General features: G+C 51.8%; 1 protein-coding gene and 1 long non-coding RNA gene across 5 annotated transcripts; both read right to left on the reverse strand.

Moving 5' to 3' along the window:
- Window positions 1–4202: 4202 nt before the first annotated feature.
- On the reverse strand, window positions 4203–9865 carry LOC139829592 (uncharacterized). 4 transcript variants are annotated; one of them, XR_011742130.1, is made up of 7 exons: window positions 9754–9865; window positions 9358–9498; window positions 8825–8896; window positions 7837–7906; window positions 7438–7507; window positions 6605–6727; window positions 4203–6368 (listed from the first exon to the last, which is right to left on the reverse strand). It is a non-coding gene; the product is annotated as an uncharacterized lncRNA (long non-coding RNA). The 4 variants fall into 4 exon arrangements; XR_011742129.1 differs by having other exon boundaries at window positions 7837–8896; XR_011742131.1 differs by having other exon boundaries at window positions 7837–9495.
- Window positions 9866–15733: 5868 nt separating this feature from the next.
- LOC139829560 (ubiquitin carboxyl-terminal hydrolase 17-like protein 6) lies at window positions 15734–20885 on the reverse strand. Its single transcript, XM_071817723.1, has 13 exons — window positions 20864–20885; window positions 19994–20194; window positions 19454–19564; window positions 19276–19378; window positions 19064–19131; window positions 18833–18903; window positions 18207–18289; window positions 17858–17969; window positions 17463–17603; window positions 17147–17247; window positions 16799–16895; window positions 16178–16469; window positions 15734–15897 (listed from the first exon to the last, which is right to left on the reverse strand). Exons 1-13 carry the CDS (start codon window positions 20883–20885, stop codon window positions 15734–15736), a joined length of 1566 nt encoding a protein of 521 aa, XP_071673824.1.
- Window positions 20886–21887: the final 1002 nt, after the last annotated feature.

Genomic DNA, 21887 nt, shown 5'->3' on the forward strand with positions numbered 1-21887 from the left:
TGCTGAGGCGTCAAGCCCTATTAAGGCCATTCGCCGTCCCCACCACAGCTACACGGTCCCCCTGCTTGCTTCCAACACCAAGCTGTGGCTTTCTGAGGATTTTGCAATGCCTGTGAGTTCCCCACAATCCATTTGGTTTCTCCCAAAGCCTTCCTAATGCTCATTTAATTCCCAAGATTTCCATGCTATAGACATGCTATAATTCAGTTCCACATCCTAGGACTTAAAAGCACGTCCTCCTTCTTCTGCTGCCTCAAAAACAAAACCTATTTCACTTCAGCATGAGACCCTCCGATATTTCATCTCTACTTCCTGCCTTTAACACACTCACTGCTACACTGACACTGCTCTCTCCCTGCATGCCCACGTGTCTCACAAACCCTTCCTCTTCCCCTGCAGTGATGGGACTTCACCCCAGGAGGTGAGTGCATCCTCCAGGCTCATGGATGTTTCCTGAGGTCCACCCAAGTGTAGGGAGTGAAGGAAGGAAAGTGCAAGGTCAGCTCATGTGGATGACTGAGTGCAGCCACCCCAGCAGTGGGCATCCCCCATCTGCCAGGCTGAGGCCTGCACACAGGATGCAGACAGCTGTTATCACCCTTGGTTTGCACAGGAGGCGCCTTCCTTCCTGCCATCTTCCCAGGACAATCCCCTTCCTCAACCTCCACCCACAGGCCTCAACTCGTTTCCATTGCTGGTTTCAGACATGGTTTTGAGGATTCACTGAAGCCATCAGCCATCCCCTTGTTTCTCACTGATATCCCCAAACATCTCTTCAGACCTACACATGGCCAAGCGCTGCTGCTAAGGGTCTCTTGCTCTTCAGAGGCAGCCTTAAGTGTTTTGGATATTGCGGGTGCTTTTTATACTCTTCCTCACTGCCTCCAGAGCTTATGGCAAGCTTTCCTGGTCATAACAGGGCATTTTCAACCATCTCTTATGAAAAAGTTGTCTTCTATGACCATCTGTGCAGAAAAAGTAGTCACAGAAAAGCACTAAATATGTCTAAATCGATGTCGAGTGATGTCCCATGAGAACCAGGTGAGCTACCCTCATGCCTGTGGCTTCCTGGCAAGGAGTCTGTCCGGAGATGGGGACCCAGCCTCTGCCGCTCTCTGGAGAGGCACATGAGCCGTGTCCACGCAACATGGGGACAGTCAGTTTCACTTTTGCAAGACCATCCTTCATCTGAACCACTTTGCATGTGTGACTCAGGATGAGATATCACGCCTTATTGCCATTGCCCTGAGTTGCTACTACAAAAGCAGGGTGCTATTTGTTTCTTTTTCATAGATCCTGCCACCTTTAAACAGATCACAGAAACACCTGAGGGATTATTGATGCGTTATCACACACCAGCTTTTCATCTCAGGAAATGGGATGCCAGAGGCCGAGAGCAGGTTGTTTTGGGCACTGTCATGACATTTGGGAAACTGAAGTGTCCTCTCCTCTCCCTCTCTCCTGGACCCCTAAAGAGGAATCACACTTCTCTGGAAAAAGAAGCTTAGGTGTTCTCAGGAATCTCAGGAGGCATGGTACAGTGATTCCTGGGTTTAAGAAGCTCTTCATATGTCTCGTCTCTTTTCCTTCAGTTGTGGCTTCAATGCCCGGCTCATTTGTAGGTTCTGTACATGGATGCTGACATTTATGGATCAGCCTGCTCTGAAAGAATTGACATGGTAGGCTGTTAGTTTGGGAGGGTATAGAGAGTAAAAGAGAAAAAAATTGTTTTGAGCACATGAAAAGGGAAACCAAGGATGTGGTCAGAGCTGTTTGGGGCACCTGTAAAGCAGCCCGGAAACTGATATGAATTACTTGTGGGGTCAGGGAGAACGCGAGAGCTCTCCCTAATTTGAAAACATGAAGGAGAAGGAAGGACAGCATCATTCAGGCTGGAAGAGACCTCAGGAGGTGTCTCAACCAACCTCCTGCTCAAAGCAGGGTCAGATCAGATTACTCAGAATTATCCAAACATGTCTTGGTCACTCTCTGGACAGAGCTGGTGCACACTCTCTGGGAAACAGCTTCCAGTGCTTCACTAGCCCTATGCTGGAGAAGTTTGTCCTTCTGTGTAGCCCGATCCTCTCTTGATTCAGCACATTTTCTGTTGTCCGTGTGTCTTGTACCAAGGACATAAGCCTGACTTTGTCTTCCTGGGAACAGTGCCATGCTGCTACATGTTTCCCCCAAGATCTTCCCTTCCCCAGGCTGGACAGGCCCAGCTCCCTCAGCCTCTCCTCACAGGCAAAGTGCTCCAGCCCCTGAACATCTTGGGGGCCCTTTGCTCAACCCTTCCAGCTTGCTGACATCTTTCCTCTATTGGGATCTGAAACTAACCTTTCTCCCTAACTGGTAACACTACCCGATCACTGACTCTAATCTAACCCTGACAGTAACTATAACCCTAACCCTAAGTCCTAACCACCTATCCTAGCCATAATCTTATCCTTAAATCTAACCCTAATTCTTCTCCCTAATACCTAAGCCTAACACCAACCCCCTAAAGCTGACTCTAAAGCTCAACCCTAAACCTTAACCCTAACCCTAGCCAGTAACCATCATTCTAAACCTCACCCTTACTCTAGCAATAACCCCTACACCCTGAAACTAACCTCTAACCCTAACGCTACTCCCTAACACAAACCCGACACTTATGATAACCCTAATGCTGACCCCTACCACTAACTATAACCTTAATGGTAAGCCTAAGCCCTAATACTAACTCTAACGCTAACTTGAAACCTAGATTAGCCTGTTTAAAAGACCAATAGCTTAACTTTGATATGTCTCCTAAAGCTTTACCAGCTGCTAGACTAGGGAGAATACTAGATACTAGAGATACTATGGTAGGAATGTCTCATAATTTTACCTCATTTTTGCATTGACTGTCTAAGTGTAGTATCATCCTTTTAACTCTCCTGCTGTTTGCTCAAATTGCCATTCTCCACAGAAGGTACAGCACCTTCTTACTAATGGGCTTCTAGACCACCAGGTCTGTGAGCATCCATAACACTGAATTAGGATCCATGGTTTACATCTGAGACAGTCCATCTGCATCCGCTGAATCTTTGTTGAATCCACTTCAATCCTCAGCCTGTGGTTTTGGGTCATACCTGCAAAGTGTTTCGTCATAGGGCAAATTTAGGCTGCACCACTTAGATACAAGTGATTCATCACATACAATGCTTTTGACAATTGGTTTTGTGGTGTTTTCCCTACTTTTCCCCGCTTTTTGTTTAAAAAAAACAACAACAAACACAAACCAGTTCAGAATCAGATACGTGTGTTAGACCTTGACTACGTACTCAGAATCACAAATCAAATTTAGAGATTCCTCCTTAAAAAGCTCTAAGTAATGTAAAGCTGCACCAAGTTCTGCTAATTGGGTTGAACCTTCAATAATTTTTACAGAATGATGCCAATTGTTATCTTCACGCCAGACCACTACAGCTTTATGAGACTTCTCAGAACCATCAACAAAAACTGTGCGAGTATGTAGGATCAGACCAGATACACGTATGGTCTGTGACCTGATGTTAAAGATTTTCAGGTTCTGCATCAATTTACATCTAAATTGATGTAAAAAAGCTGTGCTGTTAAGAAAATCAGCTAGTGCAATTTACAAGGATGTAGATTGCAAATAAAAAAATCAAAATTAAATTTCACAAATGGTACATATATGACAAAAGGATCATACTCTATCATACCCTATTAAGACTTAAATTAATTCCCTGCATTTCTTGATCAGAGTAACAATCAGTATATCAGTCTGTTAGCATTCTCATCATACTGTCCCACAATAGCCACAGGTTGTTTCACAGACAAATCTGCAAGTCCGACTGAATGCAGTCAGCCTGTAAGGTTGTCATAAATTTATTCCTCAAAGTTTCTAACTCCATTTTAGCTGTCATATTTATTGGATATTGCTTGCCCTTACTGGATCAAAGTCCTGTTTCAGCTCTATCAGTGTAGTATTTGCTTTATCGAAACATTGGCTGTTAATACTAGTGGAAATACAGCACATGAAATTTCCTTGGAGGTTTCTCACTTGCACAAGCAGATCTGCACCATCCAAGCAGCTTCTTGTAAGACATGCAACTAAACAGAATTCTCAGAAAACGTTATTTGAGATTACAATTTTCTTAATGAATCTTGACCCAAGAGAGGTATAGGGCTTTCTGGCAACTACAAGAATCCATGTATTAAAACTTTGTTCCAAATTTTGCATTCTATTGGTCTCAAAAAACAGCCTTTCTTTTGTTCTCTCCCATGACCTCAAAGCTAGCATGGTGAATTTACTAAGAAGTCTCTTACAATCAGTTACCACAGAATAAGTCTATTAAAAAAAAAAAAAAATTGTTTAATTTCCCAGCTTCATTAGAACTATGGACCCACTGGTGATGTCTTTAAATTTCAACCCTCAGACTCCTTCATGCAGTATCACAGTTCTCTAGCAGTAACATTGCTGGGGGGGGGGGGGGGGGGCGGAATAAAACCTCCCTCTCGCCCCTATCTGGGATGGCAGGATCTCCAGCCCAGCATGAAAACAAATCAGTTCGAACTCCACATCAAACCAGCCTGGCTGCACTCCACACCCAAATCAGTACCAGTCTGACCCACAGAAGCACTGAGCACTCTGACCCCAAAGCTGACCAGTGTGAAAAGACTGACTTCAGCAAGGAGGTAAAATTATGACCTCTCTCCCCAGATGTGTCAAAACCTAGGAAACAAGACAGAAGCAAAAACAAACAACACCAACAACCCCTGATTCAGAGCCAAGAAGCAACACAGTGCCACAACACGGGTGGATGTCAATACTTCAGGAAAAAAAAAAAGACAGAGCGGGGGGAGTAAAGCCCCCTTTCTCTGCTTAGCAGCAGGAAAACAGGATTTTTTCTTTTCTTTTTTTCTTTTTTCTGTTCTTGCTGCAGTTCAGATGTAGCCAAGGCCACACAGCTGGTGTAATCGCTGGTACGAAGTGAGAGGCTCTGGCAAACTCCTCGGTTGCAATGAGCTGAGTTTATCTTGCAGCATTTTGCTTTTTTGTTTTCCCATTTCATTCCAACCATAATACACTTTATACGCAATTCCAAGTAGCTCAGCAATAGTTACATTCCTTAGCTCCATTTACCTTTGACAATTTACAGATGTCAAAAAACAGTATATTAAGCATCATTCCATTATTCCATTTTCCTCAATCCAAATCAGTTCATATTCTAGCAGCTTTTAAATACAACCTCAGACAATACCAAGTTCACATCCATCATAGCATTTAGGTGTTTGTTTGCTTGTTTGTTTTTGTTTGTTTGTTTGGTTGTTGTTGTTTTGCTTGTTTGCTTTCAATGCAAAGCAGAGTTTAGCAATTTAAATTCTTTTCTGGTCTCAAAATTACTAGATAACAATATAAGCCATTACTCTAATGCATAAGGATGCATCCCAGGGAGGAACAAGGTGGAATTTTAGCAGTGGAATTGGTTCCCATTTTGTAATTATCTCCCCAAACAAAATTCTTTTGGTACCAAATACAAATATGCAAATTAAAATACTGAGCTCAGACATGAAAACCAAATATGCAGATAGATCAGAGTTACACTTATTCAAGACAATATCTCAATTTTTGCATTGCACCTTTGGGCCGCTTACTGCTCAGTCAGGTAGAGGCACCGCTGGGTCTCCCTGACAAAACAGGTCAGTGCGCGCTGGAGCCCAATCGGCACCTGTCCCCCCGCTGCCGCAGCAAGCTGGACCGGGCAAGGTTTTTATCAGTGTCTCATCTGGGGTGCTACAACTGTTATCCCAAAACCAGGATTCTTTACTTGGTGTGCATACAAAAAAGCCAATCTGTAACCCTAATGTTAAACCTAATTCTAACCCAGAGCAGCACTCTCCTGTCTCCTCCATTCTCCTCTTTTTCTTCCTCTTGAGGGGGCAGATGGGCTCCGTGTCCAGACAGGTCCTGGGGCCTGACACTTGTACCATGGGCCTGATCTTTCGGTGCTGACAGCTGGGTGCCTCCCTGCCACCGCTGGGACCCTTGCCTGCCACCTCCTTCCCCGCAGGGGACACTTGGCCCTCCTGTGTGAGATTCTTCTTCTTCCTTGGGGGCTGGAGACTTGATCCTTGTCCTTCACAGGCAGAGCACAGGGGCTGCTGTCTGCTCCACGGTGCTGCTTACACTGCCTCTTTTTGGAGGAACCAGGGGTGACCTGGCTGGGCTCCTTCTCGCTGCTGCAGGGAGGAAGGTGGTGCGGAGGGTGGGCAGTGGAACAGGTGGTCATGGCGGGGCTGGGAGCCAAAGGGCTGAGCTGAGGACAAAGCTGAAGGTCGGCTTTTCAGGATTTGCCTGATGGAGACCAGATGAGGACAGCCTGCAGAACAGGAAAAGAGGCTGACATGATCTGAAGGCCAGGTCAGGAGCAGGAGCCCCCCTCTTCCACACGCACACGCACAGGACTCAATTGCTACCATCTTAGCCAATCCAAGAGAACAGGAGAGGTGGCTGCTGAAATCACTCCCCCGGGCCATCTGTCATGTCAGACAGTTGCCTCATGGAGTACTGGCCTTGCTGCCATTCAGGAGCCTGGGAGTGACTGGCATCACTTACCTCGACTTGCCAAAAGGCCAAGGAGTTGGGGTGGGTGGTGTCCATGGGGTACGTGTGCTTGGCAAATTGGGAATGAGGTGGTGTGCAATGGTCACTTCTGCTCACCTTCCACAGGATGCTGCGCTGCAGTTATTGACATGAAAAAAAAAAAAACAACAAACTTGGGGATCTAAAGAAAAGAGGTTTCCATGAGCCAAGAGAAGAAAATAAGGAGAGCCCAGAGAAAAAGGAAGGGTAAAGACACAGAAGGGGAGAGGAAAGTGGGAGTGGTCAACAAATCAGAAGTGTTTTCTGATAGAAGCAGAAAGGAAAAAATGAAGGAGGGAAATTTAAACAACAGAAACCCCAGCGCACTGTCCTGAGCCCTGGTTGCACAGCGGCGCCCAGAGGGCCGGTCCCAGCCACTGCCTGGAGGCTGCAGAGTCTCCTCCTCCCATCACCCCAGGGGACAGGATACCCAGAGAAGATTGGTGAGGCCACCCCGCTCCAGGGACTGGCACCCCCGCCCCTCTGTCCTGAGCAAGAAGACAGGAGGCGTTCCTCCAGCCTTAATCCGGGATGGGAACAACAGCAGGGACCTGGCCCTGCACCCCAAACCAGAGCAATTGCTGCAGCCCTGGGTCTGAGGGACTCTCCCTGTCTGCCTCCAGCTTAGCAAGACACCCAGCATCCCGTCTATACTGTCCCCAACACAATCTCCAGCTCAGAAGACACAAGGCACCTATTGAAGACCCCAGGCAGAAGCTCAGACTCACTTTTTGGTACAAAACACCAGCTTCTTGGCTGGTAGTGGTGACATGGTGCTTTGGCCCAGAACAGCCTTCAGGACTCACCTGGTCTACCACTGGTGAAGACATGGGTCTGTTGGTCACAGCTTTTTTCGCCTGATCAGAGATGCTGGTTCTAAGAAATAAAACAGAGAATGAGCACAGGGCCACAGACTGCACCAAAGCCCTGAACCTGCCCCCAGCCAGGCACTGGCCAGCATGCCATGAGGGACGGCTGCACTGTCCCACACACCACGGAGCCTCACTGGAGGAGTCGTGGCTCATGCTCAGGCAACGGGCTCTGTTCTGCCAGACAGAGGCAGCACAACAACAGAAGCTGCTTCCCTCTTGTCTGCACCCTGCCTGACACTGGCAGTTAAGCAGCCTTGAGAGCAGTAACGGTGCAGCTGCAGGAACATCCCCTGTGAGAGCAGAGCTCCCCCCACCCAGACCCTGCCCCAGTACCTGATCTCCAGCGCCAGCTCCAGGAAAGGGTCAGAGGTCTCTCAGATGCTCCTGCAGACTGAGAACTTCACTGCAAAAGCAAGAGCAGTAAGCACACCCTGGCACAACACCTGCACCCAACACCAACCCAGCACAGCACAGGCAGCTGCCGTGTTCCCCCTCTCCAGCTTTGGGCTCTGGGATGTCGGCACCAGGATTCACAGCGTGCAATTCCACTGCGTGCTGGGACAGCAAGTGCTGCTACATAACTGCCAACGTGGGTTCTTCAGCTGGGGGCAAAGAGCTGGGGCCCACAGCCAACAGCATTTTCCATCACCACAACACACGCCACAACCCACAGGAACCACAAGACTGACCAGCTGCAGCTCTGGAGAAGTTACACACACTCAGCAGTTCTCCCAAAAGATTTTTGCTGCAAGGCTCTCAGGGAAACCTCTGCCCTGAGAGTCACAGGCCCAGGATCTGGCAGCCAGCACTCACCACGGGAGCACAGGGATCTGCCAAAGATCTGGTGAACCAGCATGGTGGCCTGGGTCTGGTGATCCAACCTGGAGACTGCAGCACCAGAGCTCACACTGCCCCTCCGCAATGGCCACCCCTGTGAGCCACCGCTGTGTCCTCAGGATCCAAATCCATCCCAGTGGCAGCTCCTCTCTCCTCTCCCTTCAGGAGCATCTTGCCAACATTTATCCAGCACTTGCAGTGGCCACTAACCAGGCCTGGAGCTGTCAGGAGAAAGGACTCCCTGGAGCTCACCCAGCTCTAAACTCAGCCCCGACCTGCTGCTGCCTCGGCAGCCGGCACTGCGAGCAGCGCAGAGATGGAGCAGTTGGCAAAGAGCTTTGCAAGGCAGAGCCCTCTGGGACACAGCACTGAGACGGACCCACTTTCCCTCTGCATGACTGAGCATCAGCCAAGAAAGCAGCACGCTAAATTTCACAGGAACAGAAAATTAACATGTAAACGCTCATTTGTTCCAAGGTTGTACCTGTGGGATCGCCCCGAGGCTCACGGACAGACTCAAGTCAAGAAGTCAAGTAGCGGCTGCCTACAGGGATGGCTGGAATCAAGCAGAAAGGAAAAGCGTTTCCATTTCACATTGTGATCTACCTTGTCCTCAGCGACCTGCAGCGCCTGGACGGGGGTCAGGCAACAACATGGGACCCAGACGCACGCTGAAATTGCCAAAGCTGCAGAGGGGCTGCAGACCCCTTGACTGGGACCTGGCAGCTTTCAAACTACTGTGTCCAGGCCACATGCAACACCCCTCAAGGACCAGATGGACAAACACAGGGCCTCTCAGGGCCTTCTGACCAGGAGACCTCTCACACACACAAAAGGAAACCCACACTAACGTGGGAGCATGGAGCATCAGGGCAAAAAATGATCATCCATGTTACTCCTAAATCAGAGCCTGCTGGCTACTGCAAGGCTCAACTAGTGCAAGAAAACGTTAAAAAATAATAAACCAAATATTAACAAATGCAAAAGGCCAGTAACCAATGAAGACTGAACACTTACCCCTGGGATTCCCCCCAGGCTCAGGAACAGGATTACACCAAAAGGCTTGATCAGCATGGACTCCAGGAACCAAACAGGGAGTCAAACACAGGTGGGGAGCTTCCATGGCATGTTGTGATCTCCTTCTTCCTCAGTCACCTGCTGTGATGGGAGAGGGTGAGGTAATGACACAAGACACATACAAAGGTGTATGTTCCCACAGCTAGAAACAGAACACGGGTGATCTTTTTGCTGAGACCTAGCAGGTTTTCAGGCAAATTGAATATTCATAACTTGTCTGTGTAATACCACCAAGGCACAAAAAGCTTTTGGAAAGCCTCTGAGATGATCACACATGAATAATCTATTAAAACACGAGTGTTTATTTGCTCAAGCAGACAGACAGTGACAACTTACCTCTGGGACAGCCCAAGGCTCCTAACCAGGATCCAGCTGAGAAGCTCGATCAACTCTGCCAATGCCATGTCCTGGAGTCAAGCACAGATCAGAGAGGTTTTCAGGCTCACAGAGCAATACTCCTGCATTTCAGGTAAAAGAGGACATAAACAAGAGAGAAAAAACAAAACACAACACAACATATTTAAGACAACAATGCCCACATATTGCAGAAAAATAGCCGTATTTGGGGAAAAAACTGGCAAAATGGCAAAATATTCCAAATACCTGAGGGCTACATTGGTCAATACAGGCAAAAGAATCTGAGTATTTGGGCAAAAAGTGGCCAAAAGAGGCAAAAACATCCACACTTGGGTGCAAAGCTGTCGGTAAACATGAAAACATCCCATATTTGGGATCACAGTGCCCATATCAGGGGAAAAAATGGGCAAAAGCACCTGAGTATATCGGGTAAAGAGAGCCAGAAAAATCAAAGCACCACTAGATTTGAGCAAAACTGGCCAAAAACATTCCCAGATTCAGGGTGAAACTGGACCAAAGAATCGAAGTATGCCCAGATTTGGGTAAAAAATGGCCAAAAATGGCCCAAACACCCCCAGATTTGGGTATAAACGGGACTGGAAAACCAAAAAACTCCCAGATATAGGCAGAAATGATCCCAAAGGGCACAAATGTGCCCAGATTTAGCTCAAAAGTGGCCCAAAAAGCCAAAGCAATCCCAGCTTTGATTTGAAACAGGTCCAAAGGCTCAAAGCGTGCCCTGGGATGGGGCCGTGTGGCACGATGCTGGGGGGCAGGGAGGGCCCCACAGGGACTCAGTGCTGGTTTCTGCCCCTGTGCCAGCACTCCCAGCCCCCTGCTTGCCCAGAACTTGCCCCTGAAGCAGCCGCAGCCCCTCTCCCCTCCCTGCGGGCTGTCTGCCCCCTGCCCACATCCTGGTGCTGTCTGGCTCGCCCTGCCCGGCCCAGCCCGGCTGCTCTCCCGGCCCCAGCCCCAGCCCTGGCCCCACTGCTGCCCTGCTGAGCTGCTCGGGGCTGGGTGCTGCCCCTGCCCGCCCACCTGCTCCCTGCACTCGGCTGGAGTAGCCTGGGCGTCCCGGGCTGGCAGGGACACCAGGAGGAGGAGGAGGGTGAGGACCATGGCCCCCACGCTCGCCCCATGATGCTGCTGCTGCTGCTGCCAAGACACAGCACAGCACGTCACCGTGGGGCTCTGACACCATAGTCACATTGGAATCACCAAATCTGCACACTACTGCATGGCCTTGTGCTACACGAGCATGGAAGGAACAGAAGTGGAGAAGGGTGAACCTATTTTGGGAGGCAGCACTGCCTACGGGAGTGCACAGTCTCTCACTTCTTACTTCTCAGAAATCAATCAATCAATCAATCGATCAATCAATACCAAAAGCTACATACTAATAGTAAATTAAAAAAAAAAGCCAACTTCAAGGGTCTTTACTTGTAGCTATTTTTGTCAGGCAGCTCTCTAAGAAGAAACTAGCTTTTCCTGCTAGTTTTACCACAGCTTCAGTGCCTTTAAAGCCACCACTTCTGACCTCTGCTGCTCCAACACAGCCTCACAGCCCAGCAAAATCACAGTGCAGGCAGAAACCTTCACCATACAAAGATGCAGACAGTCAGGAATACGTTACTCTCAAAAGCAGACACTGCAAACCACTCTTGCTCTTGCTTACCAAATTCAGACAGTGTAAGAAAACAACAACAAGGAAGCAAGGTTCTTATTTTATGCACCCCATTATACGGACCATTCAACATCAAGTCCAACCAGAGTCTGAACCTCCGAATAAGAAATACCATCTTAAAGTATCCAGGAAAATGAAGGGTTTTGAAGCGGCAACATCATAAAATGTTCACAAAGGCACTGCCATGCAAGTCCACACCCCTGATCACAGACCACCTGCCCTGGTACCAAAGGCAGTGATGTTCTCGGCTGATTCGCAGCCACTGACATCTGGAAAGCAGCACAAAGTCTCATGTTCTTCCTTGCCAACCATGTAGTTTGGAACTGAAACAGGGAAGTAAACCATGTACGGTCAATCTGTTTTCATTCGAGTACATCAGGACAAGTTCAGTTCACATTCACCAGGAATCACAGCAGGTCCCACCCGTCCCTGCAGACCCCAACACCGCTCCTGTGCAGGGTCCCGAGGAGCAGTAAGCACAGAACAAGAAACCTCCCTTCCAAAGAAGGCCCACAGCTGCTCTTCCAACGAGCTGCATAAGCAGCAGCTGAGAACAACCTCTGCTGTCTGCAGAAGGAGAGCAGCTCCTAAATGATCCCCAGCCCTACAGACACAGATCTTCCCCAGGGCACTGATGAGGAACCACCAGAGTGCAGGGACACCTGGCCATTCAGTTGAAGCTTCTGGGGAGAAGGACAGAGGACTAGCAAGAGACAAATCAGACAAGAGAGAAGACAGAGGAGCTGAGAGAGAAAGAAACACACAGGGAAATGGATGGAGAGATGGAGAGATGGAGGCAAAAAGGGACAATGAGCTGTGATGAGACAGGGAGGAAGAAACAGCAGGGCTGATGAGCAGGACAGAGGGATGGGGAGGGGGGACGAGGAGAAGCAGGAAGGGGCTAGAGAAAGACAGGGAGGGGGATGTACAGATGGAGAGACAAAAAGAAAGACAGGGAACAGAACAAAGGAAGTGAGAAATAAAGCAAAGTTGGGATCCAAATGAAGAGACTGGAAAGGGGAAACATGCAGCAATGAGCTGGAGAAAGAGGAAAAGAGGGCTGAGGAGCAGGAAAGAGGAAGAGAAGACAAAGAAAAGGCAGAGCCAGCTGGACAGGGGCGATATAGTGAGAAGGGATGGCACTGGGAACAGGGATGGAAGACAGAAGGAAAACCAGGACAGAAAGACATCAAGAAGGAAAAGGGGCAGTAATCTGGACAGGGCTGGAGAAAGAAGCAGCAGGGAAAGGGAAGACAGGCAGAAGGACAGAAGGGGAGCAGGAGAAAGAAAGAAAAATAAGGGTTGGGGGCAGGATAGAGATTGGGGAAAAAATGCTGGGGCGGGCAGCAAGATGGAGAGGGAGTAAAAAAAGAAGAGGGGCAGGAATAGGTGCAGGGAGCAGGACAGAGGGATACAGTGAGAAATGATGGGGCAGGGAGCAGGACAGAGCAACAGAGCAGAATGGTGACAAAGAGAAACCAGGGATGATGAGAACCACAGAAGGGTGGAGACAGAAAGGGAGATACGAGAAACCCTGCACAGAGGTGGAGAAGGGTGGAGGAAATGGTGAGGAAGAAGCAGAGAGGGACAGAGAGAGAAGAGATGAAGAGGAAGGAGGACACAGTAGGAAAGAGGAGGGAGCAGTGAGGGACTGGAGCACAAATGGGGATGAAATGACCCCAAGGGCCCAGGACTCACCACAATTCCTGCTCTCTGCACTGCCAGGCAAGTTGTGGAGTTCAGGCACTTCTGTCTGCCTGTCTTTCCCTCCCCTCCTATTCTGTAGCTCCAGTCGTTTGTCCATCCTGCACCTAAGAGAACACATCGGTGTCTGACAGCTCTCACAGCACGAGGCTTCCCAGACGCACACCACACACACACACACTATACGGCCGTACAGTAATTGTCCTCACTTACACAGACCCTGCGGTGCATGTTTGTGATCTGCTCTGCTGAGGCTGCTCACAGGGACTCTTCCTCACCCAGAGGGGCAGCTGTCTCTGGTGCAGCTGCAGCAGCAGCTGTGGGGATCCCCTGCACTTCACCCTCCAGCTGCTTCCCCTTCTCCTGCTCTCTCCAGCTCCAGCCCCAGCTGCTCCTCTCCAGCAAGTGCCCCCTGCCCCCTCCCCCACCCACGAGAACAAGGCCAGAGGCAGCAACAACATCTCCAGGGCCCCAGAGGGAGGAAAAAGGGCCCCAGGGCTGGGCCGGACGCTGCTCGGCCTCGGGCAGCTCCCCCGGCGCCATGGTAAAACTCACCCTGGCCGCCTGCAGAGCAACCGCCTGCTCAGCCTGGGCTGTGCCACCATTGGTCGGCATGGCTGTCAGTCTCCTCCCCTGAGCTGCTCCTGCAGCTGATTGGCTGCCTGGGCAGTGACTCTGTCCTGCTTTGGGGCTCACCCTGCCCTGAGGTGATACTCTCTCTGATTGGCTGCCTGAGGGGTTACTCCCTCCACAGTGTCCGCCTTCCCTGAGCCGCTGTTATCTCTGATTGGCTGTTTGGGATTTCCCACTGGCTCCCCCCACCAAATGATTGGTCAGAACATTTTTCAGTCATCCCTGTGCTGCACTCCCACCGGGTGTGATTGGTGCAGCCAGCACAGCCCGCCCCTGAGCGCTGCCCAGTTTGTTCAACTGTGGCCAACTGTCCTGCAGGTCTCAAAGCTCGATTGGCTGCTTACATTTCAATCACATGACTTACCCCGCCTCCTCAAATGTGATTGGCTGTATTTCATCCGCTGCCTGTCCACACACTTCCGGGCGGTTGTTGCCCAGCAGCGAGCTCCACCTGAAAATGAAGCTGTGGTCCCTGACCAAAGGCCGTGGGTGATGAAAGACACGTTGGGACCCTAAACATGAGGATTTGGCCCCAAGAAGGAGGCTCTGGGCACTCAGAAGAATGGGCAGATGCTCCAGTTGGCGCTTTGGGCCCTGCACACGAGGGGACCCTCTTGGCTCCCACCCGAGCTGGGTTTGGTGCCCGTGACCCCAGGTTCCAGCTCTCTGCTGTGGTTTCTGACCTCATGGGCCCTCTTGTCCTGTCAAACTTCTGCTGCCAAACCCTGCTGTAGGAAACAATCACCTTGCCAATAGAACAGGCCCGGGCAGGATCCCTCAGCAAAGCGTATTTTATAAACAATTTTGCAAGACCAGGTGTTCTACCCAAAGACAGGCACAGGGAATAGGACAAAAAGCCCCCGCTTACACATCCACCGATCCCAGCTGCACATTACCTCCCCTGCTCCCCATCGGTTGGTACTGCAGGGTTTACAGACTCCCCAGGGCTTGCCTCAGTTTACCTGTCTCATTCTTCTAATTAACAACCTTCTCACCTTATTGATTTATTTAAAAGCTGGATTCCTGGCTCTTTGGTTACTCTTCCCCCTAGATTAACTTTTTAAATACAGTAATCAGTTTGGATTCCGGGATTATTTCAAACGGACTCTGTTTCACATTAAGGATTTGTGGGCTGATGTCTCTGAGTCCTTCCCCTGCTGGGGTCAGGTGCCAGATCCGTTCTAAAACAACATTCCCCCTTGCAATGGCTCCTTACATCTCCACACTGAAACAGATGAGAGGGCAAGATGGGCACACACAACACACAGCTCCCAAAACCCATCACAGAGACTTCTCAGAATGGGGATTTCTCCATTTGCCTCAAAACCCACAGAGGAGCAAACACCCCATAAATGACACACACGAGGCCAACAAGAGTTTGTTTTTAATGGTGGCTTTGGCTTTTCTGCCCGCTGGTGCCCAGTGAGTGTTTCTGAGCAGCGATCCCAGCCGTGGCACGCAGGTTGCAGCTCTTCCTCCAGGGGCCTGCGGGCAGGCGGGCCGGCCGGCAGAGCTGCCCCTGGCTCTGGAAGGGCTCTCTGAGCTCTTCCTGCCAGAGGCAGCACTGGCTGCGGGTGCCCTTGGGGCAGCTTGGTCCCTGCTGGGGCAGCTTTGCTGCTTCCTGGACTCTTCCTCCTCCTCTTCCTCCTCTCCAGCATCACAGCCGTCAGATGCTGTGTCCTCCCTCATCCAGGCTGCAATCTGCCCCCCGTCTTCCTCATCTGCATCTCCATGGCACTGAAGCCGTCCTGCCCCTCCTCCTCCTCTGTGCTGGGGGGTCACAGTCCGTGATCTCCACAAACTGCCTGCGGAGATCATAGCCGCGCCGCGGGGATCTGCTCCGCTCCCTCTGCCTCAGCTGGGTCTGCTCCCGAGCAGCTTTGGGTGCGGAACGACACCGGGAGCTGCCGCTGGAAGGCCCTGGAGCTGCATCATCCCTTAGGGCTCGGTCACACCGTGGAGGACTTGTTCTCCGGCTCCGTGTCCTCCTTGCTGAGCGATGCTGGTCTGTGATCTCCAGAAACCAGCTGCGGAGATCATAGTCCCGCCGCGGGGATCTGCTCCGATCTCTCCGCCTTGGCCGAGTTTGCTCCTGAGCAGCTCTGGGGGCAGGAACAGAATGGGAGCTGCTGCTGGAGGGCGCTGGAGGTGCTGGTGCAGGCTGGGAGCTGCTGCTGGAGGGCACTGGAGGTGCTGGTGCAGGCTGGGAGCTGCCATTGGAGGGTCGTGGAGCTGCCTTGTCCCTGTGAGCGCGGTCACAGCTCAGGGGACTGGTTCTCCCCCTCCTCCCGTCTGGGTGTTCATAGTCCGCGGTGTCCACGACCCAGCTGCGGAAATCGTTGCCCCAGTGCGGGGATCTGCTCCTGGGCCTCTCCCTGGCACCGTTGTCCTGGCCGTGGGCAGAAGGGCTGAATCCCCGCTCCTCTTTGCTGCTGTCCTCTCGTGCAGAGTGGAGCACACGCTCGCGGGGGTGACAGCACAGCCTGAGACAGCCGTGGAAGAAGCGACGCAAGCAGGAGCCCAGGGAGGAGCTGCTGTTGATCCTCCCTGGCCAGATGGGGTACAGCCAGCCCACAGATGCCTCCTGGGAACCTGCCCGGCTTTGCTGGCTGGTGCTGGCTGGTGCGGGGGAGCTGCTGTCCTCTGGAGAGTCCTCCATGCCCCTCGCCATGTCCTGCAAAGAGAGCTGTGAGAAGCTCCTGCCCTTTTCTCCTGACAGGACCCACCAGTGGGGAACCCCCAGAAGCTGTCAGGGGACAGTTAAGGGCCTCCCAAAGGCTCCTGGAGGCTGCAGAGGGGCCAAGGAGGACAAATGGGATGGATCCAGGTGGGATGCTGGGAGAGGGAGCTGTGCTGCAACTGTGCAGAAAGCTGCCGTGTGGCAGGGAAAAGAGAGCGCTGCCAAGATCCCCAAAAAAACCCGCTGTCCCTCTGGTGCGCTGACCACCTCCCCACAGCCACCTTAGTCCTACGGGGCAGATGCTGCTGTCCCACAGAGCCCACCTGCTTGCTACCGGCCACCCGCTGACTGAGGAGGGAACGGGCTTCTGATGGTGCTGGTGAGGAAGAAGCCTTTTGTCCAATTTCCAAATCGGAGCACCTGGGGAAAAAAGGAGGGATCTCTGTTGAGGGCTGTTCTTGCAGCCTCCTCTGGGTTCCGGCATTTTCTTGGAACAGTTTATGTGACAGAGAGAAGATGCAACTGAGACCCCTAATGGGAAATTTGGTTGGGCTGAAGGATGCAGGTGGTAATTGTCTGCTATGACAGAAACACTCAGGAGGACAAGAAGAAAAATAACAAAGCCAGGAAAAGGAAATGTGTTCTGAACACAGTTTAAAACTTGTGATTACCTGATGTAAAACAGTAAATAGGCTTGCTGCCTGAGGACTCTGTCACTGTTGCAAAGATCCACAGACTTGTCGTTCATCTGGTACCACAGTCCATCACTGGCCTGCAAAGAAAACGTCGACATCTGGAGATGAATGGCACGGCTTCTGCACAAAACACAGGCCAAAAACTGCCGAACCAGGAGTGTTCAAAACATATGCATTCCAGCCCCTGAGGAAACCTTCTTCCCTCAAATCCTTGGCTGTCAGGAACACGGCAGGAAAGTCAGCTTTCCCCGGGATACATTTTTCCTTTGTTCAGAAGGAAGTCGCTTTTCACCTTTATGTAGCAGAAGTAGTGTCCTGCGCGGCAGCTGTCACCTCCGTGCACCAGGACGGCGTATAAGGAGTAGAGGAGCGGTTCTCCGGCTGCCTGAGACATGTACGGGCGAAGATCCAGGTATTGGGGATACTCCACAACCTACGGAGAGACCAGGAGGGCTCAGCAATGATCCTGGAAAGCTTCAGGACACAGCAATATGTCACGAGTTGGGTGGCAGGAAACTCATCCGGACCAAAGCAGCTCTGTGGGAGCAGAGGACACACTTGTCTTCCCACGGGAACTGTCCCCAGAAGGGAACGCGAAAATCTCAACATGAGCAGCTTGCGACAGAGCGTCCGGCTTTGGGAAACCCGCTCCAGGAAGAGAACGTTGCACTCCAGTTGTGCACACACCTTGCTGATCTTGTCGCCGGTGAAAGCTTCAAACCTCTTCAGACACACCGTGAGAACCTTGGGCGTGCGATGGACTGTGAACCTCTTGGAGGCAGCAGTCATCTGGTCACACCTTGAAAGCCAGGACAGAGACAAGGGCTGAAACACACTTTTTTTTCCCCCAAAGGCCAGACAGCCTTTCCTGTCTCACACATCCTTGTGCTCTTTTGAGGCTATTCAGTACCATAACGCCATGTTAAAAAACCTGCATCTCATTACTGCGCCTTAATCCAATGTTAAAAGCTGACTTGTGCTCAATGACACCTTCACACAGGATCTGGTATGAGTACATCATCAATAATGGCCTTACTTGCTACATTTAAAGCAGTTTTCACCATCCAGGTGCTCAGGTTTCACAAAGTCTTCCAGAGCTGCGGTGACAGATGCGGCTGCCTGGAGGGGTGAGAAGGGAGAGCCCTGAGCTCTGGGAGATTCCCACGCCCAAACACTTACGAGGAGTTTACGCAAAACAAAACAGCTCGGTGAGGCTGAGGAGACCCACGGTGAACCCGCAAGCAGTGCCCGGGAGGCAGAAAGAGGGTGTGATGCCGAACATCTCCTTCATTTCCCAGGGATTCCCGGGGTTCTCCAGAGCCACCTCTTTGTGGCACCGCACAGTTCAGCTCCGATGGTATGGGTGTCACCAGTGATGGAAACAACACCCCCATGAGCCTGGGAGCCAGACGGGTGTTGAGGGAGGGCAAGGGAAGAAGGAGGAGGGTACGTCACAGTGCAGAGAGGGGCACGTGTGCCTGTCCAGCTGAAACCAGCAGCGACAGGGAGACCACTGCCGTGGCCCCTGCAGAACACAGTCCGTTCCACCTCCCGCCCACCACCAACCTCTCTTGTCAGATGCATTTGTAAGCCAGCTGTGTGGAATCTGGAAAGCTACAGGGGCCTTGGGACATCTTGAAGCACAATTACAAACTCTCTTACTTTGATATCCAGAGGAACATCCAGGAAGGCCTCGTAGGAATCGGAAACCGCTTGGCAGCTCCAGCATGTGACTGGAAGGCAAATGGAAATGCTCAGTGACAGGGGAAGTCGACGGACCGTGCCGGGTTACGCTCTTCACACCCACTGCGCCAATCACGCCATCGTCTGTTATCACAGGCAGACAGGAGGGCACAGACGATTCCAAGGAGAGCAATAGCTGTGGAAAAGTACCTCTGGATCTCAGAAAGCCCCCAAAGATCTGATGGACGACGGTAGTTGCTTGAGAGGAGATGTCCAAGCTGCAAACCAATGGGAAGGCAGAGTTATCTCCTCCAAGAGTGTGGCTTTGCCTGAAAGCCCTGGCCATAGTTTTCCTTGAGGGGAGGACATCAAGGACTCCAAAGGGCTTGGGAACACTGGAAACACAATTTGCTTGCGCTTACTCGCTGTTTCCGCTCAGACAAGCTCTCTGCATGGCATCCACGGTGCAGCGTAAGAACTCGTGGGCGTCCTCCTGCCTGCCATGCTGGAAATTTTCTCCTATTTCTAAGAAAGAAGAAGTTACTAGTTCTCTCCTACAAGAACGGCATCAGTCATGTCACAGCACCTGCACTGACTCACCTGTGAGAGCATCGATGACAACCCAAGGCTCGATGGCACTGTCTGAGGAATGCAGCACCTGTTGAACGTGCACTTCCATGCTGCACATCATGCAGAAGCCTTCCTGGCCACCTGGGGAGGGAGGGAAGCTCCTCAGGTTTGCAAAATATCCACAGCCATGGGAAACCTAATGGGGGTCTTGCAGTTCTAAGAATTCTCCATTCCTCCCAAGGTGCCCAAGTCCCAACAAGCCCGGGACATTTTAGTGCACAGAAAACTTTCTTCAGAGGGATGCTGAACTGACGGAAACTTTCTGTGCAATAAGCAAAGGAGTTTAACTTGCAGGAATAGGGACCAAGAGCCTGCGATAGAAAGAGGTGCCTTTCTGAAGATGAACACATCCAGACAGAAGAAGCTGCTTCTAGGCTTGAGTGTTCAGAGAACACCAACTCAGGGAGCTGGCAAAGAAGGGCCACCTTTCTCCTAGATCAGCATCCAGATTCTGGGAGCCCCTGGGCCCTGCTCAACAGATGTACAAGGAATGTTCCCAAAAGTACTGACAAGCCCGGCTGTGCTCCCCAGAGAGCAGGTGGTTGGCCAGAGGCGGGGTGTAGGTCAGGCACTGCAGGACGGAGTTGAGGAAGCACGTGTTGCCCAGGTTGTGCAGTCCCGCTCCAGCTCTCTGGCTGTGCTGCCAGGCCATGCAAATCTTCTCTGGGGGAAAGAGGATCCTCTGCGGCGGAGCCATTCCCTCAGCAACGACTGCCAAGAAACCACATTGGAAGAGAGATGAGTCCACGTTCTTGCACAGAAGCATATTTAAAAGTTGAGTTCTGTACAGGAGCACCCAGGAAAACAAGCTCTAACCTCCCACACAGAAACACTGGGGGAAGCCTAACACTGCTCTTGAAAGTTCCTGGTCAAGGAAAATATCGTGTTCCCCTGCTCACTTGGCCAAAAGTGCAACAAATCCACACTCTGACTTCTGTGCCCTGAGCAACCTTCCTTTCCCTCTGGAGTCTTGACCTGGATCAACCCCCGGCACAGCCTCCCCGCGCGTGTCAGGGCTGGAGGGTGCCCGGCAGACGGGCTGCGATGGTGGAGCCAGGCAGGACACGGCAAGGCGCAATGCAGCGGGTGAGGAACTCGCTTCAGACGGGCAGGAAAGGTCCCCGTCCCACAGCACGGTGCCTCCTGCCCGCCCAGCTGCCTCTCGCTGCCCGTGCCCTGGAGCAGGAGCTGGGTCCCCTCTGCCCGCAGAGGCTGTGCTGGGGCCGGCTCCCAGCTCGGAGTAGCCCTGGGCTTCAAGCAGCATCATGGCCAACACCTGTGGAACCCCCTGCCAGCGTGCAGGGAAACGTGACCCTGGTGTTGAGCAGGGAGCGCTCGCTGGCCCCCACCCTGCCCAGACAATCAGGGCCCCTCACTCACCCATCTCCAGGTTCTGGGCCATGCACAGCTCCTGGGGCTCTGCTGGAGAGCTGTTCTCCTGGGGAGCCCTGTCCTTCTCCAGGGCCACCATGGGGCAGCTGAGGTGTTTGTCTGCCATCGCGTGGGTTTGGAGAAAGAAGTATAGGTGAGGAATGGGGAAGATTTGGTGAAATGCCACGAGTCTGCCAAGGGCAGCCGGGAAAGACGTGGGCTGCGCTTGGGGAGTCCTCAGCACAAGTCTGCCGGGGGCAGAGGGGAGTCTGCCAGGGGCAGCTAAAGTGAGGGTATGGTTGGACTCGATGATCTTAAAGGTTCGCTTCCAACCAAAAAGATTGTCTAGTTCTCAAACTCAATGAGAGACGTGGGCTACGCTCGGGGGCTCTCGCCAGCTCCGTGCTCACACCCTGTCTCGTCACCGTCCTGCCGGACAGTGTGGGCTGGGGCTGCAGCTGCGCTGAGCACATTGCAGGGCAGTGGGTGTCACTTTGTGAGGTCACAAAGGGCCCCACTGTGACCCTGTGCCTGGGGAGCGATGGGCAGCATGTCCCATTGGGAGGCACAGGCCAGTTCAGCCCTGGGCACTTGGGCGCTCTCAGGTGTCTCCTGGTCCCCCTTGGCCTTCATGTCCCCTCGGGACTGCCCTGTTGCCCTGTGTTATGTTCCAGAGCCCCGTGTTCACCTGCTGGCTGATCTGAACAGCAGTGAAGCTGCTCCTTTAGTGGGTTTGTAGAGATTTCTAGGGGATTCCAAGGGTGGGCAGCAGAGGGGATGGGCTTTGTGTGCTGTCTCACAGCTTACAGAAGCTCTCAGTGGCTTGAGGATAACCTGACCATGTAACCAAGTGACAAACTGTTGGAGAGGGCAGAGCACAAAAGGAGGAATCCAGGTGGTGGGGGGTGAAAAAGGTGGAAAGGCTGAGGTACTAAATGCCTTCTTCGCCTCAGTCTTTAACAGTGAGAACAGTTGTGCTCCAGGTACCCAGCCCCTTGAAGCAGAAGACAGACATGGGGAGCAGAGTGAAGCC

Source organism: Patagioenas fasciata, chromosome 21 (genome assembly GCF_037038585.1).
Source record: "Patagioenas fasciata isolate bPatFas1 chromosome 21, bPatFas1.hap1, whole genome shotgun sequence".
Classification (NCBI taxonomy): domain Eukaryota; kingdom Metazoa; phylum Chordata; class Aves; order Columbiformes; family Columbidae; genus Patagioenas; species Patagioenas fasciata.